The sequence below is a fragment of the Triticum dicoccoides genome, chromosome 3A, assembly GCF_002162155.2.
Source record: "Triticum dicoccoides isolate Atlit2015 ecotype Zavitan chromosome 3A, WEW_v2.0, whole genome shotgun sequence".
NCBI lineage: Eukaryota > Viridiplantae > Streptophyta > Magnoliopsida > Poales > Poaceae > Triticum > Triticum dicoccoides.
This window is the reverse complement of record NC_041384.1, coordinates 391,563,409-391,580,400: the sequence shown is the minus strand read 5'-3', so window position 1 is coordinate 391,580,400 and position 16,992 is coordinate 391,563,409. Positions and strand designations below refer to the sequence as shown.

Below are 16,992 nucleotides of genomic sequence, written 5' to 3'. Positions count from 1 at the left end.
ACTGGAGGAGCTGCAGGCGAGGCCTGCGGCAGGCCCAGAGCCCGCCGCTGCGCCGACCTGGTGACCTTCTTCAGGGCAGCACTCCAGGTGGCGGCCTTCCTCGTCGAAGACCTTGAAGAGCAGCATGGAGGCGTCGTCGTACTCGAAGTGGATCGCGAGGGCGCCCTCCGCGCGGCAGACTCGGGAAATCTCGCCCCAGCCTCGGGTCATGAAGATCCTCCCGGAGGCAACAACTTCAATTTCCGCTCCAGTCGCTGGGCCGTCGCAGTCGGCGTGCTGCAGCCAAAGCTCGAGATGGCCCTCGGCGGCATCTCGGCGGCATCGGGGGCATCACCGCCCACAACACGAACTCGCGCGAGGAGTCCGCCGCATGCACCCCTGGGGCGACAGCGCGCGCCTCCACGGCACGGCGGCCATGGCCCTGGCGCGGGCGGCGGTGCTCATCGCTCCTCCCTCCAGACTCATCAGCGTGAGCATACAAGGGCAGCAGGTACCCAGGAGGCGGCCTCTCATACCAAGGCCGTGACACCACCGGCCTCACGACCATCTCGCGGCGATGAGACCTCCTCTTCTTCAGCGGGAGAAGCTCGGGCTCGTTGAGGGGAGCATTGCCCTTCTCTGCGGCCGAGAACCTCCGAATCGGTGCCATGACTGCACCAGCAAGGAGTAGAGCAAGGAAGGAGAAGAAGCAGGAGAGGCGGAGGAGAGACGGGTGATGGGGGCTCCGCCCCCACCTCCCATTTACAGCCAAGAGGAGGCCAACCGCCGGCCTCCATGATCTAAGGTAATAATGATGGTTTTCCCTTGCATGCAGCAGGGACTCGTCAAGTCGAGCAGTTGCCGAGGCAGCGTGGGGAAGCGGAGACGCCCACGTCCAATCAACCGCCACGCGTCGACCAAGGCCGTAGGCTATTGGGGCCCGCGGCGCTCCACACTTGCCCTTTGGCATCGCCTTGAAGCCAAGCCCGAGCGCGTCTTGGGCCCGGGGGCTACTGTCGGTGTTCTGGGAACAGGGGTCCCCAGACTTGTCTGCCTGCGGCCCACGGCGTGGCTCTGCGAGCGGGCCCGTACGACCCATCTTCACCAGCGAGGACTCAAGACCCTCGTGAGGGGCCAAGCCTCGCGAGGCAGACGACACAAGACCTCCTCAGGAGCGGCCTCACCAGGCTGGCTCACGAGGAGAGGAGAGTTCAAGGCAAGGCAAACCTCGCGAGGTTCCAATGACGTGAGCCATGATGACCAAGGCCAGGCGAGCGCCAGCGCGCACTGTGTCATTGTTTCCTTTTTGGTGCTAAGGAAGCAAGCGCAGGCGCGGAGTATCGAGGCGTCAAGCAAAGGTTTCCATATCGGTGCAACGAGACCAAGACCACCAGGACGGCAAGATGGAGGTCACCATGGAGCCCAAGGCGGCGTCACCACCAGAGCCTTTTGCAGGCGAAGACTGCTTTTGTCAGGATAAGATGTACTAGTTGTCCCCTTTCGAATTGGCCATTGTTGGCTCCCTTCCCGCTCAATATTTGGGGAGAGGACCAGGGCCTCTATAAATAGGACTAGCCACCACCATAGCTAGGAGAGAGACCAGAACGATCACAAGTTCACCGAGCACAAGAACACCTCTCCTCAGGAGGCTGTTCTTCCCCTTGTACTGTTCATCCTCAGCCCAAGAGGCAATCCACCACACCACACTGGAGTAGGGGATTACACCACAATGGTGGCCCGAACCAGTATAAATCTTGTGTCCTTTGTGTTGCAAGTTCGTAGAGTTAGCCCTTGAGATCTTAGCGAAGCTAGGATGTGGATCGGTAGGGGAAGGTCTTCGCGTGCACCCCAGTGTTCGAACCTTGAGGGTTTTGCCGGAACCCGTGATCCGACAGAAAGGAAATGGGGAAAGAGAGAACGAAGGGGAGGGATTCGGCCTCCCCCTTCCTTCCCTCCTCCCTCCTCTTTCCTCCCCCCTCCGGTGTAAAAGGAAAGACAAGGCCCCTAAGTAGGATTCCTCCTACTTGGGGCGCCCCCTTGGCTGCCCCCTCTCCCTCCCACCTATATATATGAGGGGGGAGGCGCCTAGAAGACACACCAACAACTGTTAGCCGTGTGCGGCCCCCCATCCACAGTTTACGCCTCCGGTCATATCTTCGTAGTGCTTAGGCAAAGCCCTGCGCGGATCACTTCACCATCACCGTCACCACGCCGTCGTGCTAACGGAACTCATCTACTTCCTTGACACTCTGCTGGATCAAGAGTTTGAGGGATGTCATCGAGCTGAACGTGTGCAAAACTCGGAGGTGCCGTACGTTCGGTGCTTGATCGGTCGGAACAAGAAGAAGTTCGACTACATCAATCGTGTTGTCAAACGCTTCCGCTTTCGGTCTATGAGGGTACATAGACATACTCTCCCCCTCTCGTTGCTATGCGTCTCCTAGATAGATCTTGCGTGAGTGTAGGAATTTTTTTGAAATTGCATGCTACATTTTCCAACATTATGTATATCTCATACCCGAAACAAAACTCAAAACTCAACTGATCTCACACGTACAAATCCCTTGGCTGTTATATAGCCAGACTCATGCACACGCTTGGTCTAAGGCCCACATCACCTATACTAGTACAACTTGTTTCTCACGTTGATAGTTCACGTGAGTACAACTTTGGATTAAGAAAAAGTTAAACCATACCACCTAATAACAGGGGTTCTAAACTGATTGGTGACTAGCAAACTGAATCAAATATTTGGTGGTATATTTCCAATGCGTATCCATCGAGGTGGTGTTTTGAACTTTGGCTTCACTTTGGCAGGTGCATAATCCTTCTTGATCTCCTTTGTCTTACCAAAACGTACATGCATTAGAGCAGTTCTGGATTCTTATGCGAGCAAATGCTACGAACGCGGGGGCTCTTAGAGCAGTTCTGGGTTCTTATTGTGCCGCTTCAGGGCAAAGGGTGAGTGTCGAAAAATCCAGTATATTTTTTAGTCCCAATACGAAAGTGGAGGACAAAGTGCAAATATGTACAATTTTAAATATTATGACTGAGACCCTTAATGATGAATATTTGGGATTACCGGCCAATGTGGGCATTGACAAAAGCGATTGTTTTCAGTTCTTGATTGATCGTATTATTATGAAGATTAGTGGATGGAAAGAAAAGTTGTTATCAGCTGGTGGAAAGGAAATTTTGCTTAAGTCTGTTGTTCAAGCTATCCCAACATATGTGACGAGGACAATTAGAAAAGGATGCGCTGGATGGCGTGGTGGAAGATGTGTGTCCCAAAAGACCAAGGAGAAATGGTTTTCCGTGATATACACTGCTTTAACCTGGCCTTGTTAGCAAAACAAGCTTGGAATCTCTTGGATAATCCTGAATCGTTATATGCAACAATCCTAAGAGCCAAGTATTTCCCATAGGGCGATTTGATGAGCGCAGTACTAAAAAAGGGCTCCTCTTTTACTTGGCAAAGCATTATGGCGGGAGTGGATTCTCTCAGGAATGGATATATATGGAGAGTGGGAATAGGAGAAAATATTGACATATGGAGAGATGCATGGATCCTAAATTGTGCAGATAGGAAAATTATTACACCTAGAAGAGGGAATCTCCTGACAAAAGTTTCTGATCTTATTGACCCAGTTACGAATTGTTGGGATGAATAGTTGGTGAGACAAATGTTGTGGCCAATTGATTCTCATGGAGTCCTAGCGATCCCGATCCCTATGCACAATATGTCGTATTTTATTGCTTGGAGCTATACCAAAAATGGTTTATTCACTATTCGATCAGCTTATGTGGAGGAATGGAACAAACAATATGGGAGGAAATTGGAATATTCAAATGGCATGGGTAGAAGTAAGGTTAATCCTATTTGGGGTAATATCTGGAAATTAGTTTGTCCAACGAAGATTAAATTTTTTATTTGGTGGACGCTTCACGGGACTCTACCGTCTCGTGTCGCACTAGCCACACAGACATATAAAAACTCAACTAGTCCGCCCAGCATGTTGGGATGGACCGGAGGACACGAAACATGTGTTGTTTCTGTGCCAGAAGGCAAAAGAAGTGTGGGAACATTTGGGGTTGTATGAAGTGGTAAAAAAGCCTGTGTCATTGATCGTGCAAGAGAGGCAGTCCTTGAATTCTTACTCCTCATGCCTGATCATGAACTACCTATCTTGATCTCTCGGAATGCACGGGAACTGATCGCTATAGCTACATAGTATTTATGGTGGAATAGACGAAAGCTAGTCCATCAGGGTAAGTCTCAAGAGGCGTCCCAAACCTCGATGGGGATTCGGGCTATAACAATGAATTATGTAATGGCCCAATCACCTAAAGCAAAGAGGAAGACTGAAGGATGGTGCATACCTCCCATGGGGTTTGTTAAATTGAATGTGGATGCTTGTCTTGATCATGATCAGCTAAGGGGCACAACGGGTGCTGTTATCAGAGACGGCAAAGGAAACTACATAGTAGGTGGTAACTGGAAGATTCAGTACTATGCAGATGCTCTAACATCAGAGGCATTAGCACTCAGGTTTGGTTTAGGTTTGGCGCAAAGGGCAGGCTGCAATCGTCTCATTATCAATTCTGATAATATGGAAGTCATTGACACAATGAAGAACAGTGGATTGTCGTCGGAACGGCAGCTGCAATTTTTGAGGATTGTTTTTTTATGGCCTGTGATTTTACTCACACTAGTTTTGACATTGTAATAGAGAAGCGAATAAAGTAGCTAATGAGCTTGCTAGATTAGCAAAATGTTCCATGACTAGGGATTGGATAGAGGAGCCCATGGAAAAGCGTGTAACTCTCCTTATAGACGATGTAACCATTATTTCTAATTAATAAAGTTCAAGTTGTTTAAAAAAAGCGTACATGCATTACTTGGCAAGGTTGTTTCCTTTTAAATAAATCAAGAGGATATTGTTCCTTCATAATGGATCCGAACCATCCATGGATTCTTGATTGCAAACAATCAAGACATGCTACACCAGTACATCTTTTGCCACGCCAAATAGCTTTGTGTTGTCATGTAGCTTCAGATATATGTTTTATAAGGGACATTGAGTATTTTGGCACGATACTAATCCCAGGCCCACATAAGTCACATATTATTCCATCTCTATCTCTGCGTAGTCATTGTGTCCGTTTAATCTGCTTAACAGGTTCTTTTGACGTAGCACTATCATCCGAAAGCATGCGTCGTGATTTCATGTCCGTATCAGGCATCTTCAGCAATTCATGGATATGTATTGAATTCTTTGATGTTGAAATTTGTATTCATATCTAGTTCAAGAATTGAGTATGTGAAAATTCATCTTCATTTACAGTGTATTGTCATTGTGCATAACTAAACCAGGGAATGGTTCAACAGTGAACTACCTCTGCCACACAAGATCGTTTCTTCAGTAAGACACCGAAATCCATTATTTTGAAAAAATGTATCCAAACGTTTGCAAATACCTTTTCTTATGCTAGTCAAATGTTCAAGTTTCTAAATAACCCATTTTCTATTTCTCTCCAAAGAAAAAAATAAACATCTTACACCAGTTAGGTTGTTCCTAACAGTGCAACTACATGACTAATTCTGTACAAAGAAGTTAAGTGTCCTTAGCAACAAGTAGGGACCAATCTTTGTGGATAATATGTTTGCAAACACATAATCTCCATCTACAAATCTACCGATTGTTGTAACGATGCTCTCAATTTAGTACCAGTAAGTCTGTATCTTAATTAATATCTTCTACTCCACTCGTATGGCATATTCTGATCTAAAAATCATGTAGCTAATCTTTAAACTGATGACCCCTGAACCGCTCACCGCTGGTGAATTGCTGGTTGTTAGGAGATTTATAAGCAACTTCTTCTTGAATCACTACATCAAGCTTAGTGATGATAATGAAGATTTCAGCATAGTTGCTCCTCCAACAATGACTATGCATGCATTCAACTAGAGTTAGCCCCTAAACATATACACATGGATGCATTGTTTTCCATGTGATGAGGTCTTTGTATTTCGTACACTATGATTATGTACTGCATATGTCAATAAACCAATGGAATTTAGATAGCATTTGTTCAATTGCATATTGTTGTGAATTCTTATGAATGTTCTTCTTGTGGACATTATTTGTTCAATTGCATATTGTGGTGAATTTGATTTTTCCAGGGCAATTCAAATGCGATATTTTGCTTTAACCTGGCCAATGAAGCGCACACGGTTCAACTAAATAAGCGTGTGCGATCCACAACGGAAAGCATACGTCACCCGTAGCGCAACTGTCGGTGATACACAACAAATCACAGACGATTTGCAACAATTCTACGTGTGCGTAAGGGATCCTCAACTATTTTTGATAGCACATTATCACATACAAGAGCTTAGAGAAAATCGTGCCCAATGTAAAATGCAATCCCACTCGTAGATTGTTCAGGAAACGTGTGTGATGATGTTATGCATGGCAGACGGTTGCCATAGAATACTCATTTGGGATGGGCCACATATCACGCATAGTTTCTGTGATGGCGCATGTGCCTTAGGTACTATTTCGCAAACGGTCAAATATCAAACACCGTTTGGTTTCCCCGCACAATTAAAAACGTTTGACTCGTGAGAGACGTGGGCGATTGATCCCCAATCCCATACATGTGCCAGAATATAGTGTGTGCGATATGTTCCTGCATCGCATACGATTATATTTGGTAACGTGTCTGCATCATCGCCGCCTATCGTCGACTGTTTCTGTGTCATGTGGGAAGGAGCCCCCTATCGCACACATAGACAAGGCGATGGTTTAAAATTCTATCGTGGAAAGGGGTTAGAAAGCGTTTGGATAGCACGTTGCTGCACCATCGTTTCACAATCAAATAAACATCTCATAGTTTACAAGCCAAATAAAATTTAAATTATCTCAAATACATTTAAAAGAAAAAAATAGCTGATACATCTACTGGTTGCCAACATGAGACCAAATATGCTCAGCCTAATCATTTTGTAGTTAAATGTGAGTTTGTCAATCATGCATTTGATGATGAAATTCGGTGAACTATGCTAATATTGCCGCTCCTCCATGCTCATGCACAACATTGTCACCTTGAAACTGAAACCCTTGATTGTAGATTTCATTCGAACGCTCATTCTCCACAGTCATGTTGTGCATAATTACACAAGCAGTCATCATCTCTCACAACTTTTTGGTGCTCCACATTCTAGCTGGATACCAAACGATGCCCCACCGAGATTGAAGAACACCAAAGGCACACTCCACATCCTTCGTAGCACTCTCTTGTGTTTGGAAAAATCTCTTCCTCTTCTCTCCTACAAGGTTGGAGATTGTCTTTACAAGAGTAGTCCATTTAGGATAGATACTGTCGTCTAGATAGTACCCTTTATTGTAGTGGTGACCATTGATATCAACATTGACCTTCAGGCAGTTGCCTGTTGCAAGCCTTGCAAACACCGGATAACGCTGAAGCATGTTGATGTCGGCATGAGATCCGGCCATGCCGACGAAAGAGTGCCAAATTCAGAGATCTTGTGAAGCCACTGCCTCAAGTATGATAGTGCAAGCTTTCACATGACCCCTATACTGCCCCTGCCAAGTAGAAGGACAGTTCTTTCACTCTCAGTGCATATAATCTATGCTACCAAGCATCTCATAAAACCTCTACTTGCATTGATCACCAACAACCGGGCTATATCTGCAACAATTGGCTCTCTCAAGTAGAGCGGGAGTCATTTTACCATAACGTGAAATTCTGCCGGAAACAGACGCCAAACACATGAACCGCAAACTCCCGCCGTTCCCCCACCTCACACTCCGCTTCTCCTCCTCCTCCAGCTCCGCATCGCCTTCCCCGCCGCCGCCTCGCCGCCTCCCACCTCCAGTGCCACTACGTGACCTCCTCGCCCACCGTCTCCCACTTCTGCATTCGCCCGCCCCTCCTCCTCGATCGTCACCGCCGGTGCACCCTCACGCTGACCTCCTCCTCCGTCGCCGCAGCGGAGAGGCTACACCGGAGAGCCTCCACCTTGAGCTCGTGAAGCGAGGGCTCACCAATGATCTCTTCCTCTCAAACCATCTCGTTAATTCCTACGCTAAAAGCTCGCGTCTGGCCTGCGCGCGCCAGGTGTTCGACTGTATGCTGGAACGGAACGCCGTTTCCTGGACCTGCCTGGTATCTGGGTACGTGCTGTCAGGGATCACCGATGAGGCCTTCCGGGGTGTTCCGCGCAATGCTGGGGGTCGGTTCCGAGTGCAGCAGGCCCACGTCATTTACCTTCGGGAGCGTGCTCCGGGCGTGCCAGGATGCTGGACCAGACAAGTTGGGATTTGCGGTGCAGGTCCATGGATTGGTATCAAAGACTGTGTATGCATTGAATACAACGGTGTGCAACGCCTTGATCTCGATGTACGGTAATTGCTCTGTTGGTCTGCCCATCCAAGCGCAGCAGGTGTTTGATTCCACACCAGTCAGGGACATCATCACGTGGAATGCCTTGATGTCTGTCTATGCTAAGAAAGGGCATGTGGTTTCGACATTTACCTTGTTCACGGCAATGTTGCGTGATGACTCAGCAATTGAGTTGAGACCAAACGAGCATACTTTTGGGAGCTTAATCACTGCGACAACTGTGTCCTCCTGCAGCTCAAGAGTGCTTGAGCAAGTGTTTGCAAGGGTGCTCAATTCGGGCAGCTCAAGTGACCTCTATGTGGGGAGTGCTCTTGTTAGTGCATTCGCGAGACACGGCATGCTTGATGAAGCTAAGAACATTTTTCTCAGTTTGAAAGAGAGAAATGCAGTTACCTTGAATGGTTTTATCGTGGGCTTGGTTAAGCAGCACTGCAGTGAAGAAGCAGTTAGGATTTTCATGGGGACTAGGGATTCAGTTGTTGTCAATGCAGACACATATGTTGTGTTGCTCGGTGCGATAGCGGAGTTTTCTGTACCAGAAGATGGGTTGATGAAAGGTACGGAACTCCATGGGCATGTTCTTAGAACTGGACTTATTGATTTGAAAATTGCTATCAGTAATAGTCTGGTTAATATGTACGCCAAATGTGGTGCCATTGATAAAGCCTGTAGAGTTTTCCAGTCGCTTTGTACAAGGGATCGGGTTTCCTGGAACACCATTATCTCAGTTCTTGATCAGAATGGTTACTGTGAAGGTGCAATGATGAAGTACTGCATGATGAGACAAGATTGTATAAGTCCGTCAAACTTTGCAGCAATTAGTGGCTTGAGTTCATGTGCAAGTTTGAGACTTTTGTCTGTGGGCCAGCAAGTGCATTGTGATGCTGTAAAGTGGGGACTGGATTTAGACACCTCTGTTTCAAATGCACTAGTTAAAATGTATGGAGAATGTGGAGCTAGGTCTGAGTGCTGGGAAGTTTTCAACTCTATGGCTCAACATGATGTAGTTTCCTGGAACTCTATCATGGGTGTCATGGCCAATTTGCGAGCACCTATTGCTGAATCGGTAGAAGTTTTCTCCAAAATGATGAGGAGTGGGCTGGCCCCAAATAAAGTTACATTCGTTAACTTATTGGCTACATTGTCGCCATTGTGTGTGCTTGAATTGGGAAAGCAGGTTCATGCTGTGGTGCTAAAGCATGTAGCTATAGAAGATACTGCAGTTAATAATGCTCTAATGTCCTGTTATGCTAAGTCAGGAGACATGGATTCTTGTGAGCAGCTGTTTTCGGAAATTTCTGGCAGAAGGGATGCTATCTCATGGAATTCAATGATTTCAGGGTACATCTACAATGGCCATTTGCAGGAGGCTATAGACTGTGTTTGGCTTATGATGCACAGTGACCAAGTGATGGATTGCTGCACCTTCTCCATTGTACTGAATGCATGTGCCTCTGTGGCAGCGTTAGAGCGTGGAATGGAGATGCACGCTTTTGGTATTAGGTCACAGCTCGAGTCTGATGTTGTGGTTGAGAGTGCTCTTGTTGATATGTACTCAAAGTGTGGAAAGATAGGCTATGCCTCAAAGGTGTTCAGTTCCATGAGTCAGAAAAATGAGTTCTCATGGAACTCTATGATTTCTGGTTATGCAAGACATGGTCTTGGAAGAAAAGCTTTGGAGATATTTGAAGAAATGCAGCAAAGTGGAGCAAATCCAGACCATGTCACATTTATAAGTGTTCTATCTGCCTGTAGTCATGCTGGATTGGTAGACAGAGGTCTAGAGTACTTTGAAATGATGGAGGACCATGGTATATTACCTCAGATTGAACATTATTCTTGTGTTATAGACCTTCTTGGTCGAGCTGGCAAGCTCATCAAGATACGAGAATACATCAGAAGAATGCCAATGAAACCAAATACTCTCATATGGAGGACTGTATTAGTTGCTTGTCGACAATCGAAGGACAGGGACAAGATAGATATGGGGCTAGAAGCTTCAAGGATGCTTTTGGAACTAGAACCTCAAAATCCTGTAAACTATGTTCTTGCATCTAACTTTTATGCAGCAACAGGAAGGTGGGAAGATACAGCCAAAACCCGAGCTGCAATGGGGGGAGCAGCAGTGAAAAAAGAGGCTGATCGCAGTTGGGTAACCCTAGGTGATGGGGTTCATACCTTTATTGCTGGAGATAGATCACATCCGAACACCAAAGAAATATATGAAAAGCTGAGTGTTTTGATTCAGAAGATAAGGAGTGCTGGTTATGTTCCAATGACAGAGTTTGCCCTGTATGATCTTGAAGAAGAGAACAAAGAGGAATTGCTAAATTATCATAGTGAAAAGCTTACAGTTGCCTTTGTTTTGACTCGCTCCTCCTCAGGTGTCCCCATAAGAATCATGAAGAACCTTCGGGTTTGTGGAGATTGTCACACGGCATTTAGGTACATATCTCACGCTATTGGCCGGCAAATCATTTTAAGGGATGCCATCCGATTCCACCATTTTGAGGATGGTAAGTGTTCTTGTGGGGATTACTGGTAGCTTGTTCATAAGATGGTAACAGTGACAAGCTATTGTTAACCTCTTCGGACTTTGTCGTACCAGACAACCAGGTACATGGTGTTTTTAACTTATCTCGAATTTGAGGTCAGTTTTGCTATTCAAAGGTACATGTAATCTGTTCCATTACCGTGAATTTATGGCCGCCTCCTATCCCAAGATGCAAAAAGATCCCTAACCTTGCAAATAGCATATTACTTGACTATAACATGAATACTGACTTAGTTGATGCGGTTTGGTGCTATATGAAAACTCCTATGCGGCTTAGAATTAGCAATCTGGAAGCTCTGCTTAACTGTAGGCATTCTTCAGTGAGTATCCATGTATAGCATACTCCACGAAGGGTAATATTTTATATTTGTGATGCATCCATAGTCGGTGTGAATAGCTTGTTTTGTTCCAGGCAACCAAGTTCACTTTTTGCACAAACCATCAGTTTATAAGTCTCACTATATCTTCAGTACATCGTGGTGTAGACATGATATTATACTCTATGGTAATAATATCTTTGATCGCAAAAACAAGAAAACCGATTTGATATATGGTTTTGAAATAGTCACCCAGCTTAGTTAAATATTATGGACCAACTAACTCAACTCACTCAAACTACGTGACTTGTTCTTTGGCCAGAAAGCTAATTTAGGATTGAAACCCTGCAATTATTCTAGATAACCCTTTACCATGTACGTTAATCAAATATCCATTTTATTACTCTTGAGTAAATTCATGTAGTATTAACAAACAAGTAAGCTGGAAAGTGAATTTTACATTCATCAAAACTGACATGACAACACAAATGAAACTCAAGGATATAATAGCGTGCAAGATTGATCTTTCTATACGTTGGATGAAAGAAGATAGATTATACTTCAGACTTATACAGAACAACACCGCCAAACATGAGCCATCAATCCAAATCCACAATCCCAAAATTGGAGAGAAGGATCTTCATTTGCTCAACGAAATCCGAGCCTGTTGCGTACTCTGTTAGCATCCCCACTGCAAACCCAAACATAGCCCATCTGCAGAAGTTTTTATAACCAAAATCACGATGCAGGAACAAGCAATCTTAAACTTTTTAACACAACTTTTAACATTAAATCTGTATCATCCTGCATTTCAACATGCTTGTCATAGTTACTAGCACCTTCTATCTGTTTGTATAATTTGGAAGTACATGAGGGGAAAAGAACATTATAATTTGCAGCAACTTCACCATGATCTCATTCTTGAATACTCATTAACATGCCCAAAAACTAATTACAAGATCAGTTGTTTGTTAAGGGTATGCTGTGTGCTATTTGTTACAAGCTTATTACACCCTGATTATTGTGGACCATCAATTTGCAATTTAGTACATACTATGTTAGTAGATATTGCTATTTCACGAACTGATTATTCCGTTTCATCCCCTGATTGCTAGTTAGAAAATCCAATAAATAAAGCATGTAATGCTTAAATTTCATGCAACTTGCATTTACCTTCCATTGGCAATCTCATTCTTGGCCAACCACCCAAAGAAGGGTCCCTGGTTGGTCTCCTCCAGCTTTTTCTTCTTGAAGTATTCCTGTAGTTCCTTGGCCACCTTCCTCTGGTACTCGAACGTCACAACCCCTCCCACCGGTGGCGTCGCAGCGGCAGCCACTGCCGGTTTGGTCTCGGGAGGAGGAGGTGATGGCTGTGCTGGCTTCACTGGGGTCGGTGGCTGGGACAGGCTCGGAGGGGTGGACAGAGCTGGCGTCTTGGGAGGCATAGGCGGGGGCGGCGACAGTGGAGGCGCCGCGGGTCTCCTGGGCCCCTCGGCCTTGGAGCTTCTGATCACGGCGAACGACCTGCATGCCCGGTACGGAGGCGGCGGGACGATGCGTCCCACCTTCACCTTGATGGAAGGGATGGAAGGTGCCAAAGACATTGCTTGGTTTGAGCTGCTTGGCGTTCTTGATTGTCTCTTGGATGGCAGGAAGGAAGAGAGAGACGGAGGGGAAGAGAGTGGGAGGGAAGGAGGGAACGCGTGGAGAAGGTTTGGACACACACCGGCCTGGCCATTGTGGATAAGAGTGTGTGGTGCCTACCAAGCCCAGGTCTCTTCCCCTCTCTGGGGGAGCCAACACGTTTTTTCTTTTTGATCGGGTGGGGGAACCAAGACGTTGGGGATGCGCGGGAGGCGAAGCGGCAGGTGTTCGATGGCGAGTTGCGGATTACTTTGTGAGGTTTGCAGGGACTCGACATGGGCGCAGCATGTTCAGACATTCCTGCCTCCTGGTCTGCGTGTTGCGATTGTCCCAGTCAGTAGTCCCCAGTGTACTTGTCAGTTGGAGACTTGCGTGCTCGTCTTTTCACTTTTCTGAACGTGAGACTTGCGTGGATTTTTTTTAACATCGGCATAATATTGACTAAGCAACAACATTGCAAAGAGTCCCCTAGATACAATCTGAAACAGAATGAAAAACACACAAAGCACTAGTAAGATTCTTACAAGACTTAGCTAACACATGAGCCACTACATTGAGATGCCGACGAACATGCTTGAACTCCACGGAACTGAAGCCACGAGCCCCTAGAGAAATATCAGCCACCACCGAACCGACAGAAGAATCGTCACGAACTGAAGAGTGAAGTTGTTGGACAAGCGGCAGGCAATCTGAAGCAAAAACAACACCACCAAAACCCTCATTGCGAGCCAGATAAACAGCCCAGTGAAGCGCCACCTGGAAGGGTTCACAACAAGCCGCAATGCAATGTCCAGAACGGTCTAACGCCACAATACCAACACCTGGTTGATCAAGATCATCAAATATTGCTGCATCAGACAAGATCAATACCGTACCTGCCGGCGGCGGAGACAAAGTGGAGCTAGAAGCAGGAATTTCACGCCTATGAACAAACACTGGTTTAAACAAATGAGTCACGACTGACAAATCAAGCGATACGCCTTGATTTTTCCAGCAATACGTCGTGGATGTCATATCTTGTAATTGTCCCGAGCAAAATTCCAGGCATCCCACAAATGCCAAAAGGTGTCGGCCATCACCGTAGCATGGAGTTCGGACGACCGGGAAATCAAATATCCATTGCTTCGGCAATCTAAAATCAGAACGGGCAAGCAGGACATCATAAGAAAGTTTAACCTCGTCTCAAATCTCATGAGCATAAGGACAGAACACCATGCAATGCTCCACCCTCTCAGGCTTGCTGCAGAACGGACAATCCACATACGTCGGAACATGACTTCGTTGTAACTGCAAGCCAGAAAGAAGGCAGTCATGTGCAAACCTCCATAGCACTTTCCATTTTATCAGGAGCACACAGAGACCACAAGGATTTCCGGTTCTTCTCCGCTTTGGAACTATTTGAACTCTGATCATTACCACTGCAAACTTGCGAAAGCATGAAACTCGCTGACCTGGTCATATTATAAGAAAAACGAACAGAATACTGCCCATAACGAGTAAGAGGCCACCGAGCAAAATCCTCAACACCATGTTGACTGATATGAATTTGAAGAATCTCTCTAGCCACATCAGCCGAAAAGAAGGCATGTACAGTTTCCTCATTCCAGGAGCCCAACTCATCAATCCATCAAGCAATGGCCTGTAGCCGTAGCAAGGATAGGAGATGTTGTACGGAGTAAGTATGGTGGTTTATTAGGAATCTAGAAATCACACAGAATATGAATTTTATTGCTATCCCCAGTGCCTCAGGCCACACCCCGCTTCAGAAGTTTTCGGCCAAACAAAATATTGCGCCACGCATATGATGCTGGCCGTGGTGTAGGTGCATTCCATAAATCACCAAGAGGGAAGTATCGCCCCTTCAAGTTCAGTGAGAAGGCGCCAACACTGTCTCCTAACATAGCCTGGTTGAACAAAGGAAGATCGCGAAAGCCCATACCACCAGGAGATTTCGGCGACGAGAGCCATTCCCACGAGCACCAATGCATCTTCTCCCTTCCATTTTCCCTGCCTCACCATTCATCCGCAACAAGTTGCCAAACTTCACACAAGTGGAGATAGGAACTTCAAAGTGACAAAGGTCGAAATGGCTTGAATTACTGACTTTAGCAAAGCTTCTTTTCCCGCCCGGGATAGAGGACAATCAGACATACCATGTACCTACTGACAGGCCCTATCGGAAAGAAATTTGGAGATGGCCGAAGTAGATCTGCCCACTTCAGTCGGCATGCCCAAGTAGGAAACATCAAAAGACTCATTGCTGATTCCCAAACGCGCCATCACACGCAGGTTGACCGCTTCAGGACAAAGACTGAGACTTGCGTGGTTTTACAATGTGTGGCGGTGTAATTTTTACAAGTAGCCACATGTTCCATTAAACAAACAGATTACCATGGACACACATGAGCACCACGGGGATATGTGTCTCAAGTTTTGCACTCAAGACCCTACAAACAAAAATTTATAGTTCCAACCTTGGAGATCCTTTTGCCTTCACCTTCGGATTGCCAAAGGTGTTCGCTTGATCGTGGGACAGTATAGATGAAGTGCATGTTATATCAACAAGATGATAAGATAGGGTTCCGAAAACAGTCTTGGCTTGGTCGTGGGACATTCACATAGACGGACTACACGAAGTTGTAGCCCTACAAACTTTTAACTAAGCAAAATCCAAAGAAAATACCATGAGGTTTATCAACATTGATGGCCGCAGAGGTGGATGCAGCAGCCCGGGATCAGCACAACACGGAGATGGCAAAGATGAAGGATCAGATAGCTCAGGCTAAAGCGGACCTAGCGGCAGAGAACGCTAGGATGGCTACAGAACGGGCCGAGTTGGAAGCTCAGACCTACCGGATTAGGCTGGATCAGAATGCTTCCGAAGAAGTCATGAGAAGAAGGTACCGATCGCATCTCCCGTCGGGTTGTGAGCCACGAAATCTCTTCAATACGCCAGGAGCAGGAACTAGTAACCAGCCAATATTAAATCGGACGGAGGCACCAGGAACAGGAGCGCCAGTTCAGCCGCGCACGATGGACCCGCCTCGTCAGAATAACATTGTGCCACAATATGTTCCAACACCTCCCGGGCATTACTCCAACCCGTTGGACAACATTGTGGCCGCCGCTTCACGGTTAGCAGCCCTCCCAACCGACGACGAGTCACCAGTTGCGTTTGAAGCACGACGGGCCAGAGATCTCCTTCAAACAGCTCTAAATCAGCAGCAGGCATATTCGCACAGTCGTGAGAGGATTCATTCCACTCCACGTCCAAGCCGGAGCTACAGCAAGCATGTTGAGGATGAACCGGCCGTATCAAGCAGTGCACGTCGCCGTAACTCGCAGCGAGGATACAACCCGGCAGGGGGCAGTGCCAATGCGCAGGATGTGGTGGATCATGGTCGTGCACGTCGGGAGGCCGAGTTAGCGGCTCTGCACGGGGCCCGTCAACTTACTCCGGTTCGCCCCACCGCTTCAGTCGAACCAGGGGTAGTATTCAGTTCCTTAGGGGTGCCGTGCCTTACCCCCGGTTTGTGTAATGTGAGACTGCCCAAGGGTTTCAAAGGACCTCGTAAGGTACCCAATTATACCGCCGATCTGCAACCAGAGGTGTGGGTTGAAAGCTACGAGATGGCAATGGAGATGTTGGATGTGGATGAAGCAGTATGTGCTAAATACTTCACCCATGATGTTGGAAGGAACAACTCGTACTTGGTTGAAGAGCTTACCAACTAACTCTGTCGGATCATGGGCCGAATTGAAGCACCGGTTTATCCAGAACTTTAAAGATACTTGTAAGCAGCCCATGTCAATTGTGGATCTGGCCGCTTGTGTCCAAGAGGAGGGGAATCCATGACCCATTGGGTAAAGCGGGTCTCAGCAATTTTGCATTCATCGGATCGTATCAATGCAGATACCGCAGTACTAGCATTGGAGGGCAATTGCCGTTTTTTGCCGCTCAAACAAAAGTTAGGAAGGCTCAAGCGTCACTGCAATGATATGTCGATGCTTATGAACGCTTTGGTTAAATACGCCGATTCGGATACTACCAAAGAGCCTGACTCAGAG

The 16,992-nt window shown here is 46.6% G+C and overlaps 2 protein-coding genes across 2 annotated transcripts; one reads left to right on the top strand and one right to left on the bottom strand.

Moving 5' to 3' along the window:
* The first annotated feature begins 7,738 nt into the window (after positions 1 to 7,738).
* Positions 7,739 to 11,113, top strand: LOC119268287 (putative pentatricopeptide repeat-containing protein At5g09950). Its single transcript, XM_037549877.1, has one exon. It carries the CDS (start codon positions 8,054 to 8,056, stop codon positions 10,952 to 10,954), a length of 2,901 nt encoding a protein of 966 aa, XP_037405774.1. The 5' UTR covers positions 7,739 to 8,053; the 3' UTR covers positions 10,955 to 11,113.
* Positions 11,114 to 11,701: 588 nt separating this feature from the next.
* LOC119268288 (light-harvesting complex-like protein OHP2, chloroplastic) lies at positions 11,702 to 13,007 on the bottom strand. The gene is made up of 2 exons (XM_037549878.1): positions 12,454 to 13,007; positions 11,702 to 11,994 (listed from the first exon to the last, which is right to left on the bottom strand). Exons 1-2 carry the CDS (start codon positions 12,882 to 12,884, stop codon positions 11,880 to 11,882), a joined length of 546 nt encoding a protein of 181 aa, XP_037405775.1. The 5' UTR covers positions 12,885 to 13,007; the 3' UTR covers positions 11,702 to 11,879.
* Positions 13,008 to 16,992: the final 3,985 nt, after the last annotated feature.

What these genes read in the sequence shown, in the direction of transcription:
- LOC119268287 (XM_037549877.1), top strand. Translation starts at nt 8,054, where the DNA reads ATGATCTCTTCCTCTCAAACCATCTCGTTAATTCCTACGCTAAAAGCT.
- LOC119268288 (XM_037549878.1), bottom strand. Translation starts at nt 12,884, where the DNA reads ATGTCTTTGGCACCTTCCATCCCTTCCATCAAGGTGAAGGTGGGACGC. An exon ending in AATGAGATTGCCAATGGAAG is followed by an intron (nt 11,995 to 12,453) that starts GTAAATGCAAGT and finishes AAACTTCTGCAG; the next exon opens with ATGGGCTATGTTTGGGTTTG.